Source organism: Sphaerodactylus townsendi, linkage group LG01 (assembly GCF_021028975.2).
Source record: "Sphaerodactylus townsendi isolate TG3544 linkage group LG01, MPM_Stown_v2.3, whole genome shotgun sequence".
NCBI lineage: Eukaryota > Metazoa > Chordata > Lepidosauria > Squamata > Sphaerodactylidae > Sphaerodactylus > Sphaerodactylus townsendi.
The window spans coordinates 167,284,213-167,307,807 of record NC_059425.1 but is presented as its reverse complement, the minus strand read 5'-3'; the positions used below and the strand labels follow the sequence as shown (position 1 = coordinate 167,307,807).

The 23,595-nt window shown below is 42.3% G+C and overlaps 1 protein-coding gene across 2 annotated transcripts in view; it reads left to right on the top strand.

Annotated features, from left to right (window-relative positions):
- Nucleotides 1-7,214, top strand: part of LDAH (lipid droplet associated hydrolase) — a 129,191-nt gene extending 121,977 nt beyond the window's left edge. For both annotated transcript variants that reach the window (XM_048499091.1, XM_048499090.1), the window contains exons 6-7: nucleotides 94-176; nucleotides 6,119-7,214. In XM_048499091.1, coding sequence (XP_048355048.1) covers nucleotides 94-176; nucleotides 6,119-6,310 — 275 coding nt within the window. In that variant the 3' untranslated portion in view covers nucleotides 6,311-7,214. The remainder of the gene's footprint in view (nucleotides 1-93; nucleotides 177-6,118) is intronic.
- The last annotated feature ends 16,381 nt before the right edge of the window (nucleotides 7,215-23,595 follow it).

Genomic DNA, 23,595 nt, shown 5'->3' with positions numbered 1-23,595 from the left:
CTAGCTTAATTTAATTTGAAAACTGCAACCAATTGTCTAGGGAAACTATTCTTTGTAATTCCATGACTTAATTTGTGTTTGCTCCTTTTGCAGTGAATGTCATGTACATGGCAAGTCAAGAGATGAGGAAAGTTGTGGAGAGAGACAGCACTACCATCAGAGAGCACTTAAAGAAGGTAATGCTTTATGCTTTTCAGTTTTCATTAGCTAGAGACAGTTGAAGTCAGTCATTGTTTATGCTCTTCAAAAAAAATCTTGCTTTTTCTAATGCTTAAAAGTTTCTGTAAAACAGCTTGGATGGTTTCACATGTACATTTTTGCACAAGCTCACAAACTGTCCTCCAGAGCTGCCCCCATCCATTATTCATTTTGTTATTTGCTGAATTTATACCCCACTTTTCTCACCGGCGGGGACTAAAAGTGGTCTACAGCATCCTCCCTTCCTCCATTTTATCTTTGCAACAATCCTGTGAGGTTGGTTAAGCGGAGAGGACCTGATGGACCTACCAAGCACACTTCCCTGGCGGAGTCTGGATTCAAACCCAGACCTCCAGATCAGTTCAACAGCACCATTTACATACAGTGTACAATGAACATACAGATATGTAACCAGTAGCTGAGCTTTGTGTCAGCACTTTAGCATTCTTCTAATACAGCGGTTCTCAACCTGTGGGTCGCGACCCTCTGGGGGTCAAACGACCCTTTCACAGGGGTCGCCTAAGACTCTCTGCATCAGTGTTCTCCATCTGTAAAATGGATAAATGTTAGGGTTGGGGGTCACTGCAACATGAGGAACTGTATTAAAGGGTCGCGGCATTAGGAAGGTTGAGAACCACTGTTTTAATATGAGAGACTGTCTTGACCTGGATAGCCTAACCTTGTCAGGTCTCAGAAGCTAAGCAGAGTCAGCTATGATTCGAATTGGATGAGGGACCACCAAGGAAGTTCAGGTTTGCTGTGCAGAGGAAAGCAATGCTGAACCTCCTCTTTTAGTCTTTTGCTTTGAAAACCCTACGGGATTGCAATAAGTTGGCTGTGATTTGAACACACTTTTCATTTACACATAACATGTCACAACGAGGCACTAATAGGAATGTCTTTTGTCCACCTCTTTTATTTATTTGTTTTTTTGTACACCGTCCTTCCCCATTGCAAACTCAGTGCAAATAAATAATATCTATTTATAGCTATCCATCTGGTACATTTTTGTACCTGTCCTCTTACTCTAAGATGCCTAGGGCAGCGTATGTGGTTCTCCCTGTTTGATCTTCAACAGTCTCATTAGGTACGTTAGACTGAGAGCGTGTTACCCATCGAAGTTCTTCCAGCAAGTTTCATGACGGTGTAGGACATTTCAGCTGGGCTTTGCAGATCTCATTTAGTTCTACCAACTTTGCCACTCCTCCCTGGCACCATTCAATTTCCTTTCAATTTATTCTATAGATAAAAACTTGGCAGGCTACAGAATGTTGTCTTGCTATTGCCTCAATCCTTTCTGCTGTTAACATGTAAGAACATCAGTGTACTGTCAAAGGCTTTCACGGCTGGACTCAACTGGTTGTTGTGGACTTTCCAGGCTGTGTGGCCGTGGTCTGGTAGATCTTGTTCCTAACGTTTTACCTGCATCTGAGGCTGGCATCTTCAGAGGCGTATCACAGAGAGAAGTACACACAGCCTCAGATACAGGTGAAACATTAGGAACAAGATCTACCAGACTAGGGCAACGCAGCCCGGAAAGCCCACAACAACCATGTAAGAACATCAACTGTTGACCTGAAGTATTTAGTGTAACAATGGCTCAACAACGGTCTTGTGGATCTACTGTTTCCTCAGAACAGCGTTGCGCGACGTGTGCACTCGTGACTTCACTGTACTTATGATAGTTGTAAAACTCTCTGACTTCCCTTGCTAAATTAAGAGCTATGGCAAGCAGCAAGTGTCTTGCAGGTGCTTTCGGCTATTTCCATCTGTTTTTCTTCACGACGTCAATCCAAGCAGTGCTTTGGCACCTGGGAACCTTCTTTGAAAACTTATGTTTTATTGGTTCCTCCGTGTCGTTGCAATTTTAAAACTGCAAGCTATACCCAGGAAAATAAAAGGCTGAGGCAATTTAGCAGAAAGCTGGCAAGCTGATGGTAAAGCGAAGGCAAGCGTGAAATTAAATGCCTTCCGCCTCTCCCACCCCTGCCACGATCAATTCTTCCTTCTAATAATTCCTGTGAATGTGAAAATTAGGGGAGAAAAGTGAGTTGGCATGAGAAGTTTATACCTGAAGCCTCCTAATAGTAAAAGGCGCGAGTAATACCCACGGCGGACTGAGGTTTACAAGAACAGTGGGAACTGAAAATCCCAAGTTGCTCTTAAGCAGTTGGCAGTGAACATCTGTCAGCTTTGAAAAATGTAGGCTGTTTAGTAGTCAGCGTGATCATAAGTGTAAAGCCAATCTTAACACCTGACAGTGCCAGTTGCTGGGGAAAAAGAAAAAAAGGTTATTTCTGGACTCCGTCTGAATGTTGTGAGCTGAAGGAGGTGAGAGAAGAGACACTAAATTATTCCTGTCTTTCCAAGCCCAGTTTTACAGCATAATTAGTCCGAGTCGGGAAGCAGGAGGCAATATGGTTCTTTTCAAAACTGGGGCAGATGTCCCGAGGACAGGCGTGCTAACGGGCAAAGGAGACCGAGGCTATCTGTGGACATTTCTATAGGTTTAAAGTCAATCATCATTCAGTGGCGGTGGAATATTGCGCGGCAATGAAGATTTGCTTTCCTATTTTTAGCATGAAGCATTGATTCCTCTTGGCGGGGTGGGGGTGGGGTCTGTCATGGGCGTCCAGGGCAATCAAGTTGCAGCCAACGTACAGCAACCCCTTGGGGTTTTCAAGGCAAGAGGCAGATTCCGCATGGGCCCAAAAAAGCGGTGTGAAAACTGTGTAGAAGGTTTTACACCGTTTTTACACCGTTTTCACACCGCTGTTTTTGGCCCAAGTGGAATCCGCCTAAGAGAGGTGGGTTGCCATTGCCTTTCAAGTCATGGTGCCCCTGGTATTCCTTGGTGGTCTCCCATTCAGTGACTAACCAGGACTAACCCTGCTTAGCTTTTGAGATCTGGCAAGATCACAATCAGCCCTTAAAAAAAAAGTGGTAGCCACTACATTCCAAACAAGTAAGGCAAGACATGTTGATGTGCACCTGATGATAGTTTTCAACATGCATTGATTTTATCCAGGCATAAGGGATAACCATGTTTTTATTTAACCATTACCAATTCACCCTGACCTGTATGGCCCAGGTTAGCCTGATCTCCTCAGACTAATGGGTAGCCATTAGTTTCTGAGATTCTGAGGAGATCAGGCTAGCCTGGGCCAAATGTTATTGTTTTATATTGTTGTGAGCTCCTCTAGTCTAAATTTTAATACTATTCAATTGTAATCGTTGAATGTCTCAAAATAAAACAGTTCCAATGTTACATAATAATTTTATTGCTCATTAATAATCTATTTTTTTCGGTCTAGAATAAGATTGAAATTTAACTGAATTGAATAAAGCCATTTAAAACCTATTTAAGTTAGCAAAGGGGGATATAAAAATGAGGGGGAAAAAATAAATAGCAGGTTGTAAAACTGTTCAAACAAATAACACATAAACACACATACAAAAATAAAAAGTGGAGCGACCAACATAGCTACCATCATGAGCACTAACGTAAAAAATCAGCTGCCAGCAGGGGATAAGGAATTCCTTTCAAAATCCCCATGGAGAGGGGCAACTGGAGGAAAATAGTATTTTTCCTGTTGCCGAAAAGCTGACAGAATTGGCACCAGCAGGGCATTTATGGGAAGAGATATCTATAGTGTGGGCACTGTTTCCCCATTTTTGGTGCTGCCGTAGTGAACCCAAGCTTAGCTGGTAAGCAGCTTCTCCCTTCAGTAGGTTCAGTATTCTGTCAATTATGTTATGGTGGATACCAAAACATTCTGTTCTGAGTGAGGCCTATTGGGGCTGCATACACACCCTCGGTTCTTTTCCTGGAAAACACACAACCACCTTTTTGCAAAGGATTTGAAGAAATGTTAGAAATAATGTCAGGTGAAACACAACGAGCTACTGCGTGGAGAAAAACAGTGAAACCCGGTGCATTTACCTGACCCCCTAAGCATAGTTAAAGGCACCTGTGGATCGTGGCCCAAAACATTTTATAAAGATGAGCCTGTTTTGCAACACAAAATGCAAATCAAAATGGCTTTGAAGAAGTCTTTTTTCCTTCACTGACAAATTAACAGCTCTGTGTTCTTTTAAGGGATGGACTCGTTTTGTTAAACCATCTTGAAGAAAATTGCAAATTGAAGCAGCCAAAGGCAATTTTGAACTCGTTTTATTGAAACAGCTGGTCTTGTGTTGCCTACTTTTCGTGACCCAGTCTCCAACGCTGTCCATCGCAGTTTAATAGTTATTGCCCTTGAAAGTAACATAATCTGGAAGGCAGCAGTACGGAAGACACCACAGATGCAGATTCTCTGTCCATAGCCAGAATAAATTATTTGCCTCCAGTTGTGGAAAATCTTCCAAATACTCCATATGAATAGGTCTGAAATCCCCTCTACAGCCAGGAACACCTCTTATTTTGGCAGGTCTGTTGTACTTTTTGGACTGCACACTGCTGAAGTTCAGACGAGAAGTTAGGAAAGTTGCACACGAGGATTTTGCTATACGTAGCATTGGGGCATGCTCTATTGGCACATGCGGCGGGACCCCAAATTACTCTATTATATGTTCAAATCGGACATTCTGTGATATGCACAAGATCTGAAAAGCAGCGTGAGCAAATAACAAGCCCGCAGAAATTGTGTTCACAGAAGTGGAAAATGAAGGAAGATAATGTGTGTGTTACCTTTTTGATACTAAGATATGTATTAACCCTGAAGCACTTGGAAGCGCAAGAAGAACTGAGCCAAGGCACAATATTGTACATCGACTTCATGAGCAAGAGAATAGCTTTTGATGTATGTCACCAAATACTCCCAAATTGTATAATTTCAAGGCCAAATTGACACAAGATTTGGCCCCAAGTCTCTCTGAATGATTGGAGAATTCCACAAACTTTAAAAGTCTTACATCTTCCTAAATCAGCAGATACTGTAGTCTAGAAGAAAGATACCATGAGAGTATGTATAGGCTTCGGAGATCTGACAAGATCAGGCTAGCTGGGAGCTTTCCAAGTCAAAGTGTGCAATCTTTTAATGTAGCTGGTGTGTGTGTGTGTGTGTGTGTGTGTGTGTGTGTGTGTGTGTGTGTGTGTGTGTGTGTGTGTGTGTGTGTGTGTGTGTGTGTGTGTGTGTGTGTGTGTAAGTGAGAAGAAAATGAACACAGAAGGGAGATTTCAGGAGTTCTATTCGACATGAGTCTCACATTGCCAGCTGCAATTTAAAAAGCTGGTCCAACATTGAAAGTGACTAATGACCTATCTGAATGGAGGGCAACAATACTTGGATGCTTGTGTATTTGAACTATTGTCTGAGGGTTTTCTCATCCATGAGTCTGCAGAAACCGTACAACCGGCAAAAGGAAATTTTGTGTCAGTACTTCTACACTTTCTCGCACTTTTGTGCCAGTATAGTCACTCAACTACAGGAAATCTTCATTATTTTTCTAGAAACTTTAAATGTCAACATCCTATTGATAGCAATCTCGGATTCCTCTCATGTTTTTGCAGCAGCCGCCATATTTGTGTGGTATCTGAACTGTCAACTCATTTCATGGAAGCCTCATTTGATAATATGTTCAAGATTTTTTTTAAGGCAAATAACGTGGAAAACTTGGACTGCAATTAAATCGATTTTTTCTGCTGGGTAATTTGTACTGGGGATATTGAATCATAAACTATTATAGAGATGAAAAATATGCATACTTATGAATCATCCCATGTGAATGGCATATGTGTCCAGTGACTGGGTTTGAGTATTTTGAAGGTTTAGTTTTGACTCTGTAACTTTGATTCTGCCAATAGATTTAGCAGTGATTGAGTCGGGAGAAGAAGCCAAGGGTGATGTCTGAACTGACAAATCTGTCTTGGGTTTTTTCTTCTTCTTCTTCTCATGTAATTTCTCTATTTTGATTTTAGCTGACTTTTTACTACGGAGCTGCAGACCAGTGGTGCCCTGTGCAATATTACGAAGAGATGAAGATGGAGTTTCCAGATGGAGACATCCGATTGTGTGAAAAAGGAATCCGCCACGCGTTTGTCCTCGAAGCCAGCGAGGAAGTAGCTGCTATGATCACAGAGTGGCTTCAAGATGATCTAGTCAAACTGTGAACAATGAAGCAGTGGATAAAATCAACAGCCGGGAGACGTTACCTGCTTTGTGAACATGTGATAGTACTTGAAAAGGTTTCCTTCCCCCACCTCTCAATTTTGTCTGTGCATCCTGACTTCTTTCCTGTTGAAGGTATAGTATGACATTAATGTCGTCCTGTTGACAGAGTCCTTTTAAATGCCTTCAGTGTGGGTGTAAGTGCCTGTCATGAATTTTTGTCAAATTCAAAACCAGATTTAAAAGTATGTGGCAGTAGCCTCATCAATGGCTGCTTAAAACTTAAATACCTAAAGTCAGAGTTCTCCCAGCCAGTTCTGTGTATTGTGGGACAAGTTGCCGTTCCCACTGGTAGATGGTGTTATTGAAAATGAATTCACACGTGCCTGCAATGTCAAGGCATTATTGTGTGAAACAGCCATGACTGGTCGAGTTCCATAGACAGGGTTTTCAAGTCATGTCCAATGCAGTACTTGAAAAGGCGGTGATTTTTGCATTTAGATACGGGTCACTGAGTACAAAAGGGTTTTTGAGGACTGTGTGCATGTGTGAATCAGCCCCTAAGATCAAAATGTCAAAGAATTGAAGTTTAGTACAGGAAAGTACTCCAACATGAAGCTGATCCTCTAATGAAATATGTTGCGGCTGGTGGCTGTCAGCGTGCAGTACGGCGCCCTAAATTCCTTCGTTTGTTCAATTCAAAAAATTCTGTTCTCAGAGAATTGAATAAGATTACTTCTTGTGCAGATACTCTGTTGAAAAAGTATTTCCATAAAATAAGACAGACCAGAAAAAGCCTTCAGTATGAACCCATTCCAAACAATATTTTAAATATTTCAGTGGTAGTATAATCAATCAATGAAAAAAGATCTCTTATCTCCTTGGTATCAGAGGACATCCTTTTAAAATATTAATTTTGAAGGGTGGAGCTTAAAGTGGTTGCATGATGATAGCTGTTGTGGCTGGCATCTTCAGACTTCTCTTGAAGATGCCAGCCACAGATGCAGGCAAACGCCAGAGAATGCTGCCAGAACACGCCATACAGCCCCGAAACCACACACAGCACCCAAGTGATTCGCCGGAAAGCTCGACAATATATTGTCTTCTTGTGTTGTGTTTCTCGGCTGGCATGGTAGCTTAGTATTCCTGATGCTGGCTTTCGTCGTGGCTGGCATCTTCAGACTCCTCTGAAGATGCTGTACAGGATGCCAAATCGCCAGGAGAGAATGTTGCTAGAACATCGGCCATACAGCCCGAAACCAGCCACAGCACCTGGATTCGCCGGAAAGCCTTCATAATATGGCTGGTTCTCTTATTTATTTTTAATATTTTTAAAGATGATTTTAATGAGATAAAGAATGAAGGGAGCTGTGGGTATCTAGCCATGCATAGACTTTGCAGAATAGGATTTTCCTGCTACCCCACCCCACTGCAGACCACATAGCCCGCCCCTCTCAATTTTTTTCATAGAGGAAGTCAGGTATATCATCAAAGGCCAAATAGGGGTCTGCACAAATAGCTGCCCTCTCTTCTGCAAACAGAAATGTATTTCCAACAGAGGAACCACATGGTTGGAGAAAGGCCATGATAAAATTCTTCCATCTGCCCTTATTTCCTAGATGCCACCGAAGTCCAGTTCTCACAGTCAACAGATGTGGAGGTAACCCTGTTTTTGAGCCATCCTATTTCAGATCACAATGGCTCACATTATTAAATGCAACCCTGTACAAAAACTCCATTCAATGCCATTGGGTCCTGAGGTGCTTGAAAGAAAGCCTGGTATATATTTTAAAATTAATAAATACATACCTAGGATCCTAGGACGTAGAAAATGAACAGTTAATATTGTTTGTGCAGGCTAGCTTTTTGTATGGAGGTTCATTCAGTCTTGGGAGCACTCCAGAGCTGCAGCAAGGGGGAACTGCGCCCGGGGCATGTGTGTGTCCTGCGCTCCTGCCACACCTCAACCATGCCCCAGAACGCCCCCGTCATGCCATACCGTGCCCCTCACCAGCACACCCCCATCCCCTGGGTGCTACGCCACTGGGGCCCTCCTCTACACTTTGAAATAGTTATGACGCAGAAACTGGCTTACCGCCTCTGGCTTGGATGAGAACTAGGCCTAATGTTAACAGGAGGTCCTCCACTAACCATTTTTGAAACATGTTTTTTCTGGTAACAGGGACTAAAAACATGAATGCCGAAGACTTGTTCCACAATTCCAGTACGTTTGTAATGTGAGAAGGTTACCTCCTTCAGACAGTTTGTGGCTTATTTCCACCTTCCAGATTAGCCTTTTTCCATTTTCAACCTACTGGTTTTAACTAGCTGACCTTTCAAACCCTTGCTCATTTTGATGGGCAAGTTAACCAGCAGTTGATAGTTACGTCTCGAACTCTTGATGCTTGTGATTCTGTTGCATAGATATGAGCCCTAAAATGTCTGTAAATGTTCTCTCACCAATGGCCCAAGCTACTTAAATGTTCAGTATTTTATGTGGTATTTATATAATAGGTATTTTTGTAATGATGTGGCACTTTCCATGCTTCTCTTCCTTTATCTTACTTGTTCTTATAACCTTATGAGAGATATGTTGGAATCTGAAATTTGGACAGCTTTAAGAAACATCATTCCATTTTGACAAGTTTGCATCTTTGGCTGGCATGGATAACAAAATCAGGTCGTTCGACATGATAATCAATCACAGGCCCTTTTTAATTTTGTCTTTAGCACTCATATAGCTCTTTAGGGTTAAGGTTCAAAGCATATAATATTTATGCTCAGCAATTCTTACAATAACCCTGTTTAAAAAAAGACTTTAAGTTGTCTCTTTACAATATTGTTGTTACATCTTATCTAAAGGCCCTTAGTCTTGTCACAATTTCGCAGAGGCGCAACCATTTTTGAACCCGGGTTTTACAGGAGAACCCAAATATCAATTAGGAGCTGAAAATCTTGCAGAGTTGATTGCATTTAACCCAGAAGTTGTTGTCTAAAATTCAGGCTGAGAATAATTTGGACATTTGAAAGAGTGACTCAAAGAAAGATCGATATATTTAAGATCAGGAATGAAGATCAATTGTTATGAAATGGCAGCATCAGATTGTTAGTGATTACATCTGAAAGGGATGCATGGCAGTAATAACATTTAAAATGGCAGATTCTGGTGATGCAATCGTGCCATCCTGGGGGGAAAAGGACAGAGGCCTATGCCTCATCTGTGGTAATACAACAGGTAACCTCAAAGCAGCCAAGTACATTTGCACTAAAATATGATAACACTTGGCACATTATTGCTATTTTTAACTGTACACCTAAAAACATAAAAGCATGATTGGGGACCAACCTGTTTTGACCCACATGCTTCGTATATAGGGCCTCCCATCAGGGAGCAATTACAAATTTGGTAGCCAATCCGAAGTTGCTTCATGTAAATGTGGAATATCCTTTAGATACCTTTAGTCTGGTACATAAGTGATTTCACACACGTCCCATCCTCTCCAGCCATTTCCACCTATTCTGTGTCATTTTACAATGTTACACCTGGTGCTGGAAATTCTTCTGTTCTTCTGATGTAGCAACCACCAGTCTACCCACCAGCAGGCATTTGTCAGAATCTCATATTGCAGTAATTGCGTGACTGCAGGATCAGCCTTCTAGCCACTGAAACCATTCTAAGACATTTATTAGGGGTGATACCTCAAACAAAGCTATGACAGTGGTACCCAAGAATGGCCCTTTCGATCTTTTTAAATTGGCATGATTCAGAACCATCAGTGCACTTGGATTTCAAAATGCACTGAATGATTTTGTGGCAGCTACTGATTCCATTCATGTCAGAAGAGGTCCTCTTTCCAGGCAGAGATTCCATTGGCCTCAATCATATTGAGTGTTGATGAAGAATATGTTTCTGACCAGTGCTTCCACTTGGCAAAGCTGGTAATTGTTAGGTAGCAGTGTGAGATCAGGCAACAAAATCTGTGAGTGATAGTTGCTTCTTTTTTTTAAAGTGATGCAGCATTAACATAATAATAACCATATCAGCTAAAACTGGCAGATCAGCAACCATTAAAACACCAAATATTGCAATAATTCACTAGCATTATCAAGATTTTGTTGATGTGACACATATGTTTAATCTAATTTAGTTCCTTGCACTGAAACAGAACCCTTCATATCTAAATAGCCAGCTTGGTGTGGTGGTTAGAATAGCAGATCAGGAGATCTGGGTTCAATTCCCCATTCAGCCATAAAGCTCATTGGGGACCTTCAAGCCAGTCACTCTCACTCAGTCCACCTTAAGTCAAGGTTTGTTGGGAAGATAAAATGGAGGAGGGAGAACCAAACATACTATCCTGAGCTCTTTGGTGGAACAGTGGGGTAAAAATGCATTAATTAATTAAACTTTCCTGATTGTTGTTGCTGTGTGAAATGCAATTTCCACAAAATGACAGAAGAACAGCAGAAAGGATTCACCATATCAGGGCTTCCTGGAACATAGAAAACAAATCCCGGAAATTGATATAATTAGAATTTGCATCTGATAAGTTTCCTTATAAGTAGACTTTGAATGACAGCAAGGCCCTCAATCCCATGATGCTGCACCAGAGCCCCTGTGCAAGAGAACCTTGTGACGCTCAATGATATTTTTGCTGATGACTTCGCCATTAATTTTCCTTTTATTGCAACCAGTGCAGTCATGTGAATGTAAAATCATAAAAAAAATAAAGTAGGAAGGGGCCATATAGGGTATCTACTCCAACCCCCTGCTCAATGCAGCCGCAGCCTAAAGGGGAAACAGAGTCTTTAGACTGATGTGCTTGAGGACCCCTCTCTCTCTCCCTCTCCCTCTCTCCCCTGCACCTCCCTGGGGCTTAGCTGTGACTGTTGCTGAACTGGGGCCAGGAGGGCAGTGTCATCCATCCATCGACATGGAAAAAGCAAAGCGGCTTGTGCCTTTGATCCAGTGCCTCAAGGCAGCATATGGAAGGGTCTTTAATAAACTGTAACCAGGTAGCTCTTTACAGTCTTAAGTGTCATGATCCCTTTATAAAATCACTTGTGCAACTAAGAATGTTATTTAGTAAAATCTTGGTGCTAAGAAAATCCACTGACTGGTGTGTTAGATTGCTGTATGATGGAGGGGTTTTTTCCTAAGATATTTTTCTTTGGCAAGGAACTGATATTATATAGAAAATCTTGAATGTACCAGTGTGATCACATTGGGACCTATTGTCACACAATTCCTTAATTTAAAGAAAAAAAGTAAGACAGTTATTATATTTCTGTGTGTTTTATATGATCAGCTGAGAAATAGTAAAAACACAATAGCAGCCTGGCTCACAGGAGCCAGCCAGGGAATTCCATCTCTTGGTTAAAAACATCTACAGAGAGATCCACGCACTCTATCGATTTTAATGTAGTGACATTTTATGCACTTACAATCATGAGCGAGAAGTATATTTTAAGTGTATGAGAAGGGGCAGGTAGGGGGTGGTGATTCAGTAAACCCGAATCATACAAACACACATACACACACACCAAAACAAATAAACCCTTATAAGGTTGATTCAGGGGAGTTTTAACCGATAAAAGAACCCCAGGCTTATACAGCAGAGCCAAATAAGTCTGGTGCCGAAAAAGCCGAATATGACTTCGGCCATGGCAAAAAAGTATGGGTTTTTATTATCCAAACCGAAATTTACCAATAATTTTTTATCGGTGCTCACCCCTAGAGGCAGTCAGTCCCTTTCACCGTCATGGGAGAGTTCCAGCAGGCCACTGCCTTTGAGGGCCCCTGGCAGCCAAGTGGCCCCCAGCAACACCCATCACTAATGTTGGCCAGGGTCTGAGCAGAGTGACATTGCCTGCACTGAAGGGGTTACTTTGTCAGCTTGCTCTGGGACAGACACTCCTGGGTATGATTTCAAATGTGTGATTTGTACATTTTGCAACAGTACCTGCCCTTTCACCTTAATGCGATTAACTTGGTATAATGGCGGAATTTTAGCAATGTTCTGTTCTTTTTCAAAAAACTTATTTATAGGAGTGCTTCTAGTCTCTTAGGTTGTCTTCTGAAACAATTTAAGCAGTGCAAAAGAACATGTTAAACCACATAAAGGAACACACAGGACATACAGGATGGTTCATAGACATTTCAATCAATTTTAAAAAGAGTGTACAAATTCTAAATACCATCCTTTCCCATGCCTTTTCGCTTCTGTTCTTCCCTTTCCCAATATCCCATCTCCCTTTCTTTGATTTTCTCCTGTTATTGCCCCTCCCATGCTGGAACTAAGTATGGATTTATTATGAGGCTGGGACCATCAAGTCAGAGTGATACAAATTGAAATGTGAAACTTAAATTTCAAACAGTTTTATCTTGTATTATATTTTTACTTCGTGTTTTACAAGGCTGGAAAGGGCCCAAAAGGGGTGTGTGTGTGATGTAGAAATCTCATAATAAATAAAATAAAAATACATAAAATATGTCTAGATCCTCACAGCTGTGGACCTGTCATCTAGACTGCATTCTTTTTTTTAATCTTACAATAATATTGCTTCATATTGAAATTATTTTCAGAGACTGGGTGATGCTTAAGAGAACTGGGTGCTGATCAGTGTTTCTAGGCCTTGTTTCCATAAGGACTGTGGAAGAACATAGAAGACTACCAAAGACTATTTGACAGGTAGCCTATTCTCCCTATCAATGCCCCAGGTTAATCTGATTCTTCTGAGAGAAAAAATTGACTCAACTTCTGGTTTTCTTTGTAATCCCAGGGAACAGAAAAGGGGAAAAATAATCTTGGGAAAGCTACTAGATTCTGCATTTGGTGAATGAGATTCCATTGCAATGCAGCTTTCTAAATACCTGGCTAAAGACCTTATTGTTAAGGAATAACATATGTAGCCAGATGATATGAGTAAGATCTTGTGCTTAACAACTAAACAAGCAAGAGGCGCACTCAACAGATAATTTATCATTTTGCAATTGTTCCCATTTACTGTTTTCATTTTGCAGGGCTTTGCACTTCAGATTCAGATTTTTCTTCCTTCCCCACCTCCCTGAGGCTTGCTTGTCCACCAACCAACCAACGTTTTCATGTGAGCAAGAGATATGGAACAAGTTTTATCATTGCTAGAGTTCCTTAAAACTTTGTTGGAATGGTAGAGACCTTCAATGCCCAGGAGACTGTCATCTTACTCTTAGTGTCAAGGGGTCAAGTTAAGACTCTGCAATTATCCCAAGTCCCTGAGCCTCTTTCTTGGAGCCTAGACAAAATAAGAATCCACGGAGAGTTTCCTAGTGACCAAGAATGATTAAGCCAGTACAGAATGCTGAAAAGAGAAAGCCATAGTGGTAAGAATCAGCGCCGTTGCCAGAACGGGCTGTTGATGTAAGCAGCACTAATGCAGAATTTATGAAGCAAGACAGCCCATGTGTATAAAGGGGGTGGAGAAGGGAGAAGGCCATTATCCATGCTGTAAGGAAGACTTAATGCGAAAAATGACATTATTCAGGGCTGACAGTACTATGAAGCACAAGAACCAAGCCTGTTTGAGGAAGTAGATTGTTGTCGTACCATTAATGGGCAAATAACATTGATGGAGAAGTTGACAATGTGTCTACCACATGGGTAGGAATTATATGTCTTGCATTAAACCCAGAAATAGTGAGTTGTTAATACACGCAAAATAATGAGTTTTCAAACCACTTTCACAACTGTTTGCAAGTGGCTTTTGCTATTCCGCACAGCTTCAAAGAGCACTGAAAGCAGTTTGAAAGTGCATTATTCTGCATGTGCGGAATGAACCTATGTTAGTTCTTCTGATATCGGGGAACATTTCTTTGCTGAGCATTATGCCAGAGTGCTCTCAAGTTGACAAGCTGGGACAAGTCCAAAGGAGGATGACCAAAATGGTAAAAGGTCTGGATTCCATGCCCTATGACAGTGGTGGCGAACCTTTGGCACTCCAGATGTTATGGGCCAATTGGCCATGCTGGCAGGGGCTGATGGGAATTGTAGTCCATAACATCTGGAGTGCCAAAGGTTCACCACCACGGCCCTATGAGGAGTGACTCAGGGAGCTAGGTATGTTCAGTCTAGACAAGGCCATTTTTCATAGAGAGAGAAGAGACTACAGTCTCACCCTTTCACACCTTTTTTCATGACTTGAAGTGGTCCTGGGGTCCTTATTTGCTCCACTATAGGACCTTTGTGGTCACGGAATGAGTTTCCAGAAGCAGGCAATCTAATTGATGCTCTGAAAATTGGGTCAGGGAAACCAGAGCCAACCCATGAAAAATCAGCTCATCTAGTTTGACCTTTATGATCCGTGCAGCAACTATTCTTGACTGAATTCTGCAGACCTAAACTCGTGTAGAATTCTTTCCCAAGAGAAAGAATTTTCTACATGCTGAGAATTATTATTATTTTATCCAGGGGAGCAACAAATCATGATATTCCCCCACTCACCATCTAAAGTGGTTCAATCCAGGACCAGTTTTACCATAACAGTATTTTGTTATTTCTGTGCTTCTGCCCAGCATGCCTCCACCGGTGCACTTTTACTTGTGCTTAGCCATGTGTTTGCAATTTTTCTGTGTATCCTGATTGTCAGACAACTGCAAGTTTCTCTCTTTTAAAAATCTTTATCAGCCCACAGTCATTTGAAGACACATCCATGTTGCACTTCTAAAAAGTGAGACAGAACTCTGCAGCACCTCTGGTTTGCAATTTGGGGGGTGTATCAACTGCAGGTTGGGACTTTTTTTTTTTACTACTTTGTGATATTTGGAAGATCCTAATAAAAGTTATTACACACCTGCTGGTGTTGGATTATTATTTTTTTGTAACAGATTAACAGAAACAAAGAGACCCAAGAATGTCAAGGTAATGTTACCTGGGAATTTCAGTCGAGTCTTTTAAATACATATTTTTTCATTAAGATAGTCACGCAGTGATAGCGAACCTTTTTGAGACTGAGTGCCCAAACTGCAACTCAAAACCCACTTAGTTATTGCAAAGTGCCAACACGGCAATTTAACCTGAATACTGAGGTTTTAGTTTAGTAAAAAACAGTTGGCTCCAAGGCGTGCGTTACTCGGGAGTAAGCTTGGTGGTAGTCGGTGGCTTTGCTTTGAAGCAACTGTGCAACTCTTCCAACAGGTGAATCACAACCCTAGGAGGGTTTACTCAGAAGCAAGCCCCATTGCCAGCAACCGAGCTTACTTCCAGGTAAAGGATCGTGTTTTAGTTCTTCGCATGAAAATCAGTGGGATTTAACAGCGCTTAAGAGGGTTACCTACACTGCTTCCCCAAAACTAGGTCCTAGGTTTAATGCTAATAATCGAGCCCAGTGGCCCAGGCCAGCCTAGATGTGCAGGGGGGGGGCTCTGTTTGCGAGTGCCCACAGAGAGGGCTCTGAGTGCCACCTCTGGCACCCATGCCATAGGTTCGCCATCACTGATATAGTGTGTACAGGGTGACAATTGTCTGCGAAGTGCTCCTTGCAGTGGTGAATGCAGCGGCGTATGGAGCATCCACATAGTAGTTTGATTGTCTGTTCCTGCATTGCAGGGGGTTGGATTTGATGGCCTTTGGGGTCTCTTCCAACTCTATGATTCTATTTTAGCTTTCTTCAGACTTTCCTTGACTCAACCACATCACCTCACACCCTTCCAACCATGCCATGGACTTTAAAGTATTTTCTTTTTTTAAATCTGCTATTCCTGCATCACTTATGATAGTCTGGAGTGACTGATGGCCATGAAAATGGTGCAAATGTGGGCGGGATCCACCAATATGCATAATTTCCCATCCACATGGTACGCAAACATGCTTTGGATGTGAGCTTTTGCAGATTGTATCAGACCAGGTGTAGAAAAGAGAGCCGGCACGGTGTAGTAGTTAAGGTATCAGGCTAGGATCTAGGAAACCCAGGTTTGAATCTCCACTCTGGCATGGAAATTTGCTGGGTGACCTTGGGCCAATCACACTCTCAGCCTAAACCCTGGAATGTATTTGGACGGGTGACCTCCAAGGAATACCCGGGGCATGATACAGAGGCAGACAATGGCAACCCACCTCTGAACGTCTCTTGCTTTGAAAACCTTACGGGGCCACCATAAGTCAGTTGTGACTTGATAGCAAAAAAGTGAGGAAATTTAAGCAAAGCAGAGGGAAAACTGAACGCTCCAAAACCCTGGTGCAGTTTGGATGCCAAACTGGAGCAAAACCTTCATTCGGAATCAACTGAAGATCTGGATGCATAACTGGGACAAAGCACAGGAGTGACAGGGACCAGGATGAAAATGACCCCACAGAGTCCAGATCCATAGGCGTAGAAACTCTTGGCCCTCCAGATGCTATGGACTACAGTTCCCATCATCCCCGGCCAGCATCATGCTGGCAGGGGATGATGGGAGCTGTAGTCCATAACATCTGGAGGGCCGTGAGTTTGACACCTGTGGCGTAGAGCATACTGTGCACCACCCCCAGTTACTTGGTAGCTGGACTAAGCACCCTTCTCTTGGGAAAGGGGTGTAGCTATCATTCATTCCAAGTCCAAGGCTGTGTCTGGGATGAAGACAAAAATTCAAGGGCTGAGAACTTTTATTTTAAGGTTCTAAAAGTGCAAGCACATAGTCAAGTTCTTGCAAAGTACCCACAGACTGGGACACTGAACTGTGCTTACACAGGAGTAAACACCACTGAAACCAATAGCAAAGATATATAAATGAGTGTGGTTAGGGTTGGACTGTCTGCAATAAAATCTGAAATCCTGTGAATGAAAGAGGCTCCAGAAAGATTCATTCTACTTTTGCAACTTCTGACACCACCAAGCCCTTCCTATCAGCTGAAGGTTTTCTTGAGTTCATAAAGGAACAGCCAGCAGCCGAGTCTTTCTGATTCCCACACTGAGATTGACTATTGCTTCTTCCAAGAGTTGCTTGAGTGTGTGTGTGTGTGTGTGCCTCAGGGAAGAACTCTTTGCCAGGATTCTTCTGGGGAAACAGTTCAGAGTGCAGAATGATGTGAATTCCTTGAGGGGGCCATTGCTACAAGACAAGAGATTTTAAAGGGTTGCAATGGATGTCTGTTGCAGCTGCACATCTTGCATGCATCCAGACTGTATGAGACAGCCATGGATCCTGCAACCAGCATGGTTTAATGGCTAGACTCTTGGACCTGGACTTCTGAGACGTACAAAGAAACACAGAAGTAGATTTGTTATGTGTCTCCTTACAACAGTTTGTAAGTACAGACAGGTAGTCGTGATACTCTGCAACAAAAACAGATAAGTCTAGTGGCATCTTAGCGACTGTCTTTAAGGTACCACTGGCCTTCTGTGACAGAGTTACACAACTACTATCCCTCTGTGATTGTTAGTGTGGGAGTCGCAGCGTTTAGCCATATGGAAGGGAAGCCATTCAACCTTCTACTGTTCATCTGATTAAGTGGATGCTAACACGTAAAAACTTAATTCAGAAGAAATGCTGTTTGTCAATAAAGTGCCATGGAACATCCATTAAATTTCATCATTTTATGTTTCCCATCATAAATGGGGTTGGGTTGGGTTTAAGACTGTAAAGCAATAAGCGTTTTATAAAGTGTTGAGTAAACTGATAGTAGACAATCCCATTAGGAGACAAAACCCCTACAGCTAATAGAATTTTCATTTGGAGTTTTAAAAAATCCAGCTGTGCGGCATTCCCCCACTCCGAAAAAAATCTCCAAAAGAGTTTTCATTGAAGCATGTATCAATAAAATATTTAATAAACTTATCTGTACAAAATATTTAAAAGGTTAATTAAGAGTATACAAGGTTGCTTATTTACCAAATATATACCACTATATAATATGTTCAAGAAAATATATATTGCTTGTTTACAGTCAATTTACAATCGAATATGTACAATCTATTAAAATTTTTAGAATACATACACACAATGCATTTACACCATCACTTACAGAGCTACCTTCCATAGAACATTTCACACACTCTGATCCAAATAATACTTTAACAAAAAATCCAGAAAAATAGGCATTTGTTTTATGTGCAGACACACATGGAAATACAGTAAACAATAGTTTCTCAGGAATGGGATGCAGGAGAAATAGAAAAAGGAAAAGGGTTTTTTGTTTCCTACAAATGAGAAAAGGAAATGTATAAATTAAAATGCGGATTGTTGCGGATGTTGCTTTGTTTTCGTGGTTAAACTGCAAATAGCTTTTGTTCTTATGATGACAGTAAACTCCTTCACTAAGTCAGTTGGCTAAATATTTCTGCAGGGGTCATTAAAAATATGGAGCAGTGAGAATGCAGCCCGTTTCCTGCAAAAAAGGAATCTAGTTTCTTGATAGGGGGAAAAGAAAAACACACGTCGCAAGAAAAAAACACCATCTAAACTTTGGCCGTACTGCTTTGGATGCAACAGTTTGGTTCCGAAGATGGTATTTTAGCACCTAATTGTCAACATCTTGATTTTCAAATACGTTTTTAGCCTGTGGAGCAGTTTATCCAAATGGACTGTAACTCTGCCCATTGCAGACAGGATCTGTTAACGTATAAAACAACACTGGGGAAAACGCCGATGAGAAAAGCCCGGAGCAGCGCCCAGACACTGACACAGAAGTGCTGAACTTTGGGAGCATTCTTGAGGTCTGACCAAGGGTTACAGTTGAACTATTTGGAACCCAACTATGTAAAAAATGTCAAAATGTGCAACACTATTTTTAATTCTAGATATTTTCACCCTCTTCCCTCTGGCCATATTTTAAGATAAATTAGATTCGCAGGACCTTATTCCAATCTCACAGTAAATCAGGCGTATCTCCACCAAAGTCAATAAAAGTATGATGGATTCCAACCACTGGGTGGGGGCGGGGGGGGGGGGCAGAGTGGAATCAAATACTGACATCTATCATTTTATCATAGGCTGCAAGGCAGCTTTTGTGGCAATTGTTGAGCGGAGACCGGCTGTTGTGGGTTTTCTGGGTTGTGTGGCTGTGGTCTGGTAGTTTCTGCTCCTAACGTGTTGTTCGTATCTATGACTGGCATCATCAGAGGCACATCAATGTAAGATGTGTTTTTCTCTCTGTGCCACAGAGAGAAGTACATCTGTGACATGCCTTTGAAATATGAGGGGCTAAAACTATCAGACCACACCCACACAGCCTAGAAAACTCACAACAGCCAGCTGATTCTAACAATGAAAGCTTTCGACAATACGTTAAACAGATGTTTGTGGACCTGACTTCCAAAACATTGTCCTTAATGCTTACAGAGGAGACATGGTTACATACATGACTAGTGTCTTTGCAAACATTTGAACGATGATCCTATAGATTATTTTGCTTCAGAATCTTGTCCAAGGGCTTCCGTATGGCAAGTGGAAACCTTTGGCTTGTCTACTGTGTAGGAAGTAGTATCCAAATCTACCACGTTTCGAAAGTGGCTTGCAAAGGCAAAAGTGAGTGAATCCCATCATTCTCTTGTTTAAATTCCCAGGATTATAACCCAAACCTCTTTCCCATGGAGAGAAACACAGGTCATACCACTGGCAGATGGCTAGGAAAATTTTAGGCACAGTGGAGTTTTGTTGAATTCAGGCTGTTAAATACAGTTAAATGTAGACAACTGTATGACTTGCATGGGGAACACCACATTAGTTCTAAACATGACTACCCATCTACTGTACTCATCTACTATAGAGCATATTTAAATTTCTGCAAAGGGAATTGATGTGTGAAAACAGGTTATAGCTGTATTGCCAATCTGTTAACATATATCGCCATCCACTAGGAATTCTGCTGCCCATCTTGATAAGGAAGACTCTGCTGGTATTTTCCCATTTTTTCTCATCTATTTTTATGTTTTGTAATAAGAATATACAGTTAATCTCAAGTTTCCTCTCTCTCTCTCACTTTAGCCTTTACATATCACAGGGACCAGCACTGGACCACATTGGTAGCAAACACACACAAAACTGCCCCCTGTACTCTATCTCAGGATAGCGGCCCCTTCCGCACATGCAGAATAATTGTTTGCAAGTGGATTTTGCTATTCTGAACAGTGAAATCCAGCTGCAAAGTGCATTGAAAGTGGATTAAAAGTGCATTATTCTGCATGTGCAGAAGGGGCCTTACAGTTGTAGTCTTCAATCTCTGCAAAGCTTGTGATCCAGCTTTAGCTAATCCGTAATGGGACCCACTGCACTACAAATGTGTGGCATCATGGTTATAGGAAGAGGAAGAGCCAGCCAGAGCTATGCATTGCCAGTGACAAGCCTAGGGTTGTGGCTTGCAGACCAAGAGAGCTTGGGACAGCAAACGCAAGACAAGCACCAAGAGGTGTGCCATAGCATAGTGAGGAACAATCTGGGGATCGAAACCCTGGAGGAATTCTCTCCACTGCTCACTGTCCAGTTGATTCTCTCACCCTGTATGCAGAGATAGGAGCCAAGGTCCCTTTGCTCTCCAGTTTTGGTGGTGCACTTCATTGCTGGTAATTCCAAAATATGGTGGCGCTAGTGGGCTCAGCAGGCAGGGCTCCACAACTCACTGGAGGCTCTTGCTGAATGGGCTGGAAACTGCTGCTTTAGAGTACCAATTTCGAAATGTGAGAAAAACATACACAGAGTCGTTCCCAGCAACTCTGCACAATTGCTGCCCCCTCAATCAAACTACGTGGGGCATATTCATCTTTGCTCCGTAAGAATCCATTGCTGCTGACCACAATAAGCCTGCAAGGGAGAACTTTCAGTTCTTAATATATTCACACCAGTGAAACCACCGAAAACGACCACTGACAGAAGGATTTCCATCAGCAGAACGAGACCTTTTCGCAGCCCCCTTTACGCGGCAGCCCATAATGCCCACTGAAATGCTGCTCCTGTGGGACTGCATGAAGGGGGAATTAGAAGTCTACAACAGGAAGAAGAATCAGCAAAAAAAGACACACACACACCACTTGCATAAGCAGAAATGTTAGATGGGAACTGACCTTGCCCACCCATAGTCTGTAACATGCTGGTGAAAGTCGAGTCTGGTAAGCAGCGAAAGGAGTAGAGGGAGGAGGGAGGGCGGAAGAAGGCAGAAGAGTTGGGACTGAGGCTCCCCTTTCTCTCCTTGTAAGGAGACTCAACAGGGCTTACAAACTCCTTCCCCTCCCTACAACGGACACCTTATAAGGTAGGTGGAGCTGAGAGACTTCTGAACAAACAGTGACTAGCCCAAGGTCAGCCAGCAGGAATGTAGGAGCGGGGAATCAACCCAGTTAACCAGATAAGACGTCTTTGCTCAGGTGAAGGAGTGGGGAATCAAGCCCGGTTCTCCAAATTAGAGTCCACTTGCTCTTAACCATTACACCACGCTGGCTCTCCTTTTAACTGATCCAAATGACCAACCAAATAAGTCCAAACGACCAACCAAACTAAACCAAATGACTAGGTGCTAATTTCAGTGCAGACTTCAAGACTTGGGGGAGGCATAATTTTCCCAAATGAAATCCATGGGTTAGTCTCCCATCCGCCTTGCAGCATGCAGAAAGAATGTCTTGAATAGGAAAGTGCTATGTTGCCTATGGATTTTTGTCAACCAATAATACTAATAATACTAATCCACGCATAGCCTGGGACTGCCTGTATTTTTGGTTGTTGATCAGACGGAGATGAGCTCAATCTGTCTCCCATTGATGTATAACCAGCTGGCCTCTAAGTATGCTCAATGATCAAACCAAATACATACACAGACATAGACAATAACATGGAAAGACCAGATTCAATGCTACGGTGGGGGAAAGCACTGAAAAGTCACAGCTGACTGATGAAAATCCCATAGGGTTTTCAAGGCAAAAGATGAACAGGGGGTGGCTTTGCCATTGCCTGCCTCTGCAGAATAAGCATGGATTTCCTTTGTGGTCTCCTACCCAGGAGACAAAAAACATTCACTCGAAGCAAAGGTTCGAATTTCGCTTGAATGAGCATGATCCACCCGTTCACTGAAATTAATTGCTGGCTCGTTCAGCATGAGCAGATGAAAGGCAGACTTTTCGAACACTTGCTATTCACGAGAGCACGGTTCTGAAGGCCAAAGGAAAACAATGTCCTTTGGAGCTGGCTGCTAGGCAAGATGATAAATGGTCGTCAGATTAAGTCAAGAGTCCCTCCGCTGGAACGGGGTCTTCCCACAAGAGCCATTCTGAACCCTGCTAATGCGCACCTTGACAATATTGCCTCCTTTATTTAGCAGTTTTACTGCCCTCAGCATTATAATGAGGGACGTTTGAAAAAGATGCACTTCGATTTTTACACTCCTGTCTGCAGCAAAAAGTTGTGAGAACTAAAAAACAACAACCCCAAAACAAAACAAAAAAACAGACCATACACAGTTGGATACTGAGTTCTAACCAGCAAAGGGATAAAATGCCTATGAGACTTTCTGCGGGCGTAAGGTAAACAAATCAAAACTCTCATCTAATTCACCACGCGCTGGACCAATTTTTTGCCCTGTAGAATGCTACATGGCACCAGGACCCAAACGTACCGTTCTGAAACAAAGACGGTGTGGCGAATGTGGCAAATGAAGTTACAAGTCTGGTTTCATCTTTTGGTGAGACAAAAGTATTTTGCCCAAAACTTTGCCCAAAATACAAAACAGCTACAAATGCTTCAAATCTGCACAGGCGATTTTCCTGTCTGTGGGTTGTGCTGTGTTTGAAAATCTTCAAACAAATTTAAGAACTTGACAGTGGAAGGTACACATTTATCTCTTCTTGGGAATCCAACTTCTCTGCCTTGTGTCATGAGTAAGCCCCATGTCGCCAGGAAACTGGATTAACAGAACGAAAAGTATAGTTCCAAACAAATTTTAAAACCAAATAAGACGAGCTTTCTTCTGTGCTATAGAAAGTCTCTACCAATCTTCAGGCTAGACCTGGAGCTGTCCCACAGTGAGGATGGATTTCCAGACTACATAAATCAGTTCCCCTTTAGAAAATGGCAGTTTCACTCTATGGCATCACATCTCTGCTCAAAAAACCTGGTTAATAATCCTAGCTATGCAGGAGTCTCACCAAAAGATGTCCTGATCCAAGCTGCTGTCTAAAGCGCAGTGGTGGGCGAATTCCGGTCGTGACGGGTGCTGATGTACTCAGAGCCCTCTCTGTCAGTACGCGTGCTCTTCGCCCCAAAGAGAACGGTTAGGGCCTCCCCCTTCCCGCCTCTCCCTGCCCCACCAGAGGCTGTAGTCGGCTGGGACTGAGGTTCAGGGAGGTCCTCTTG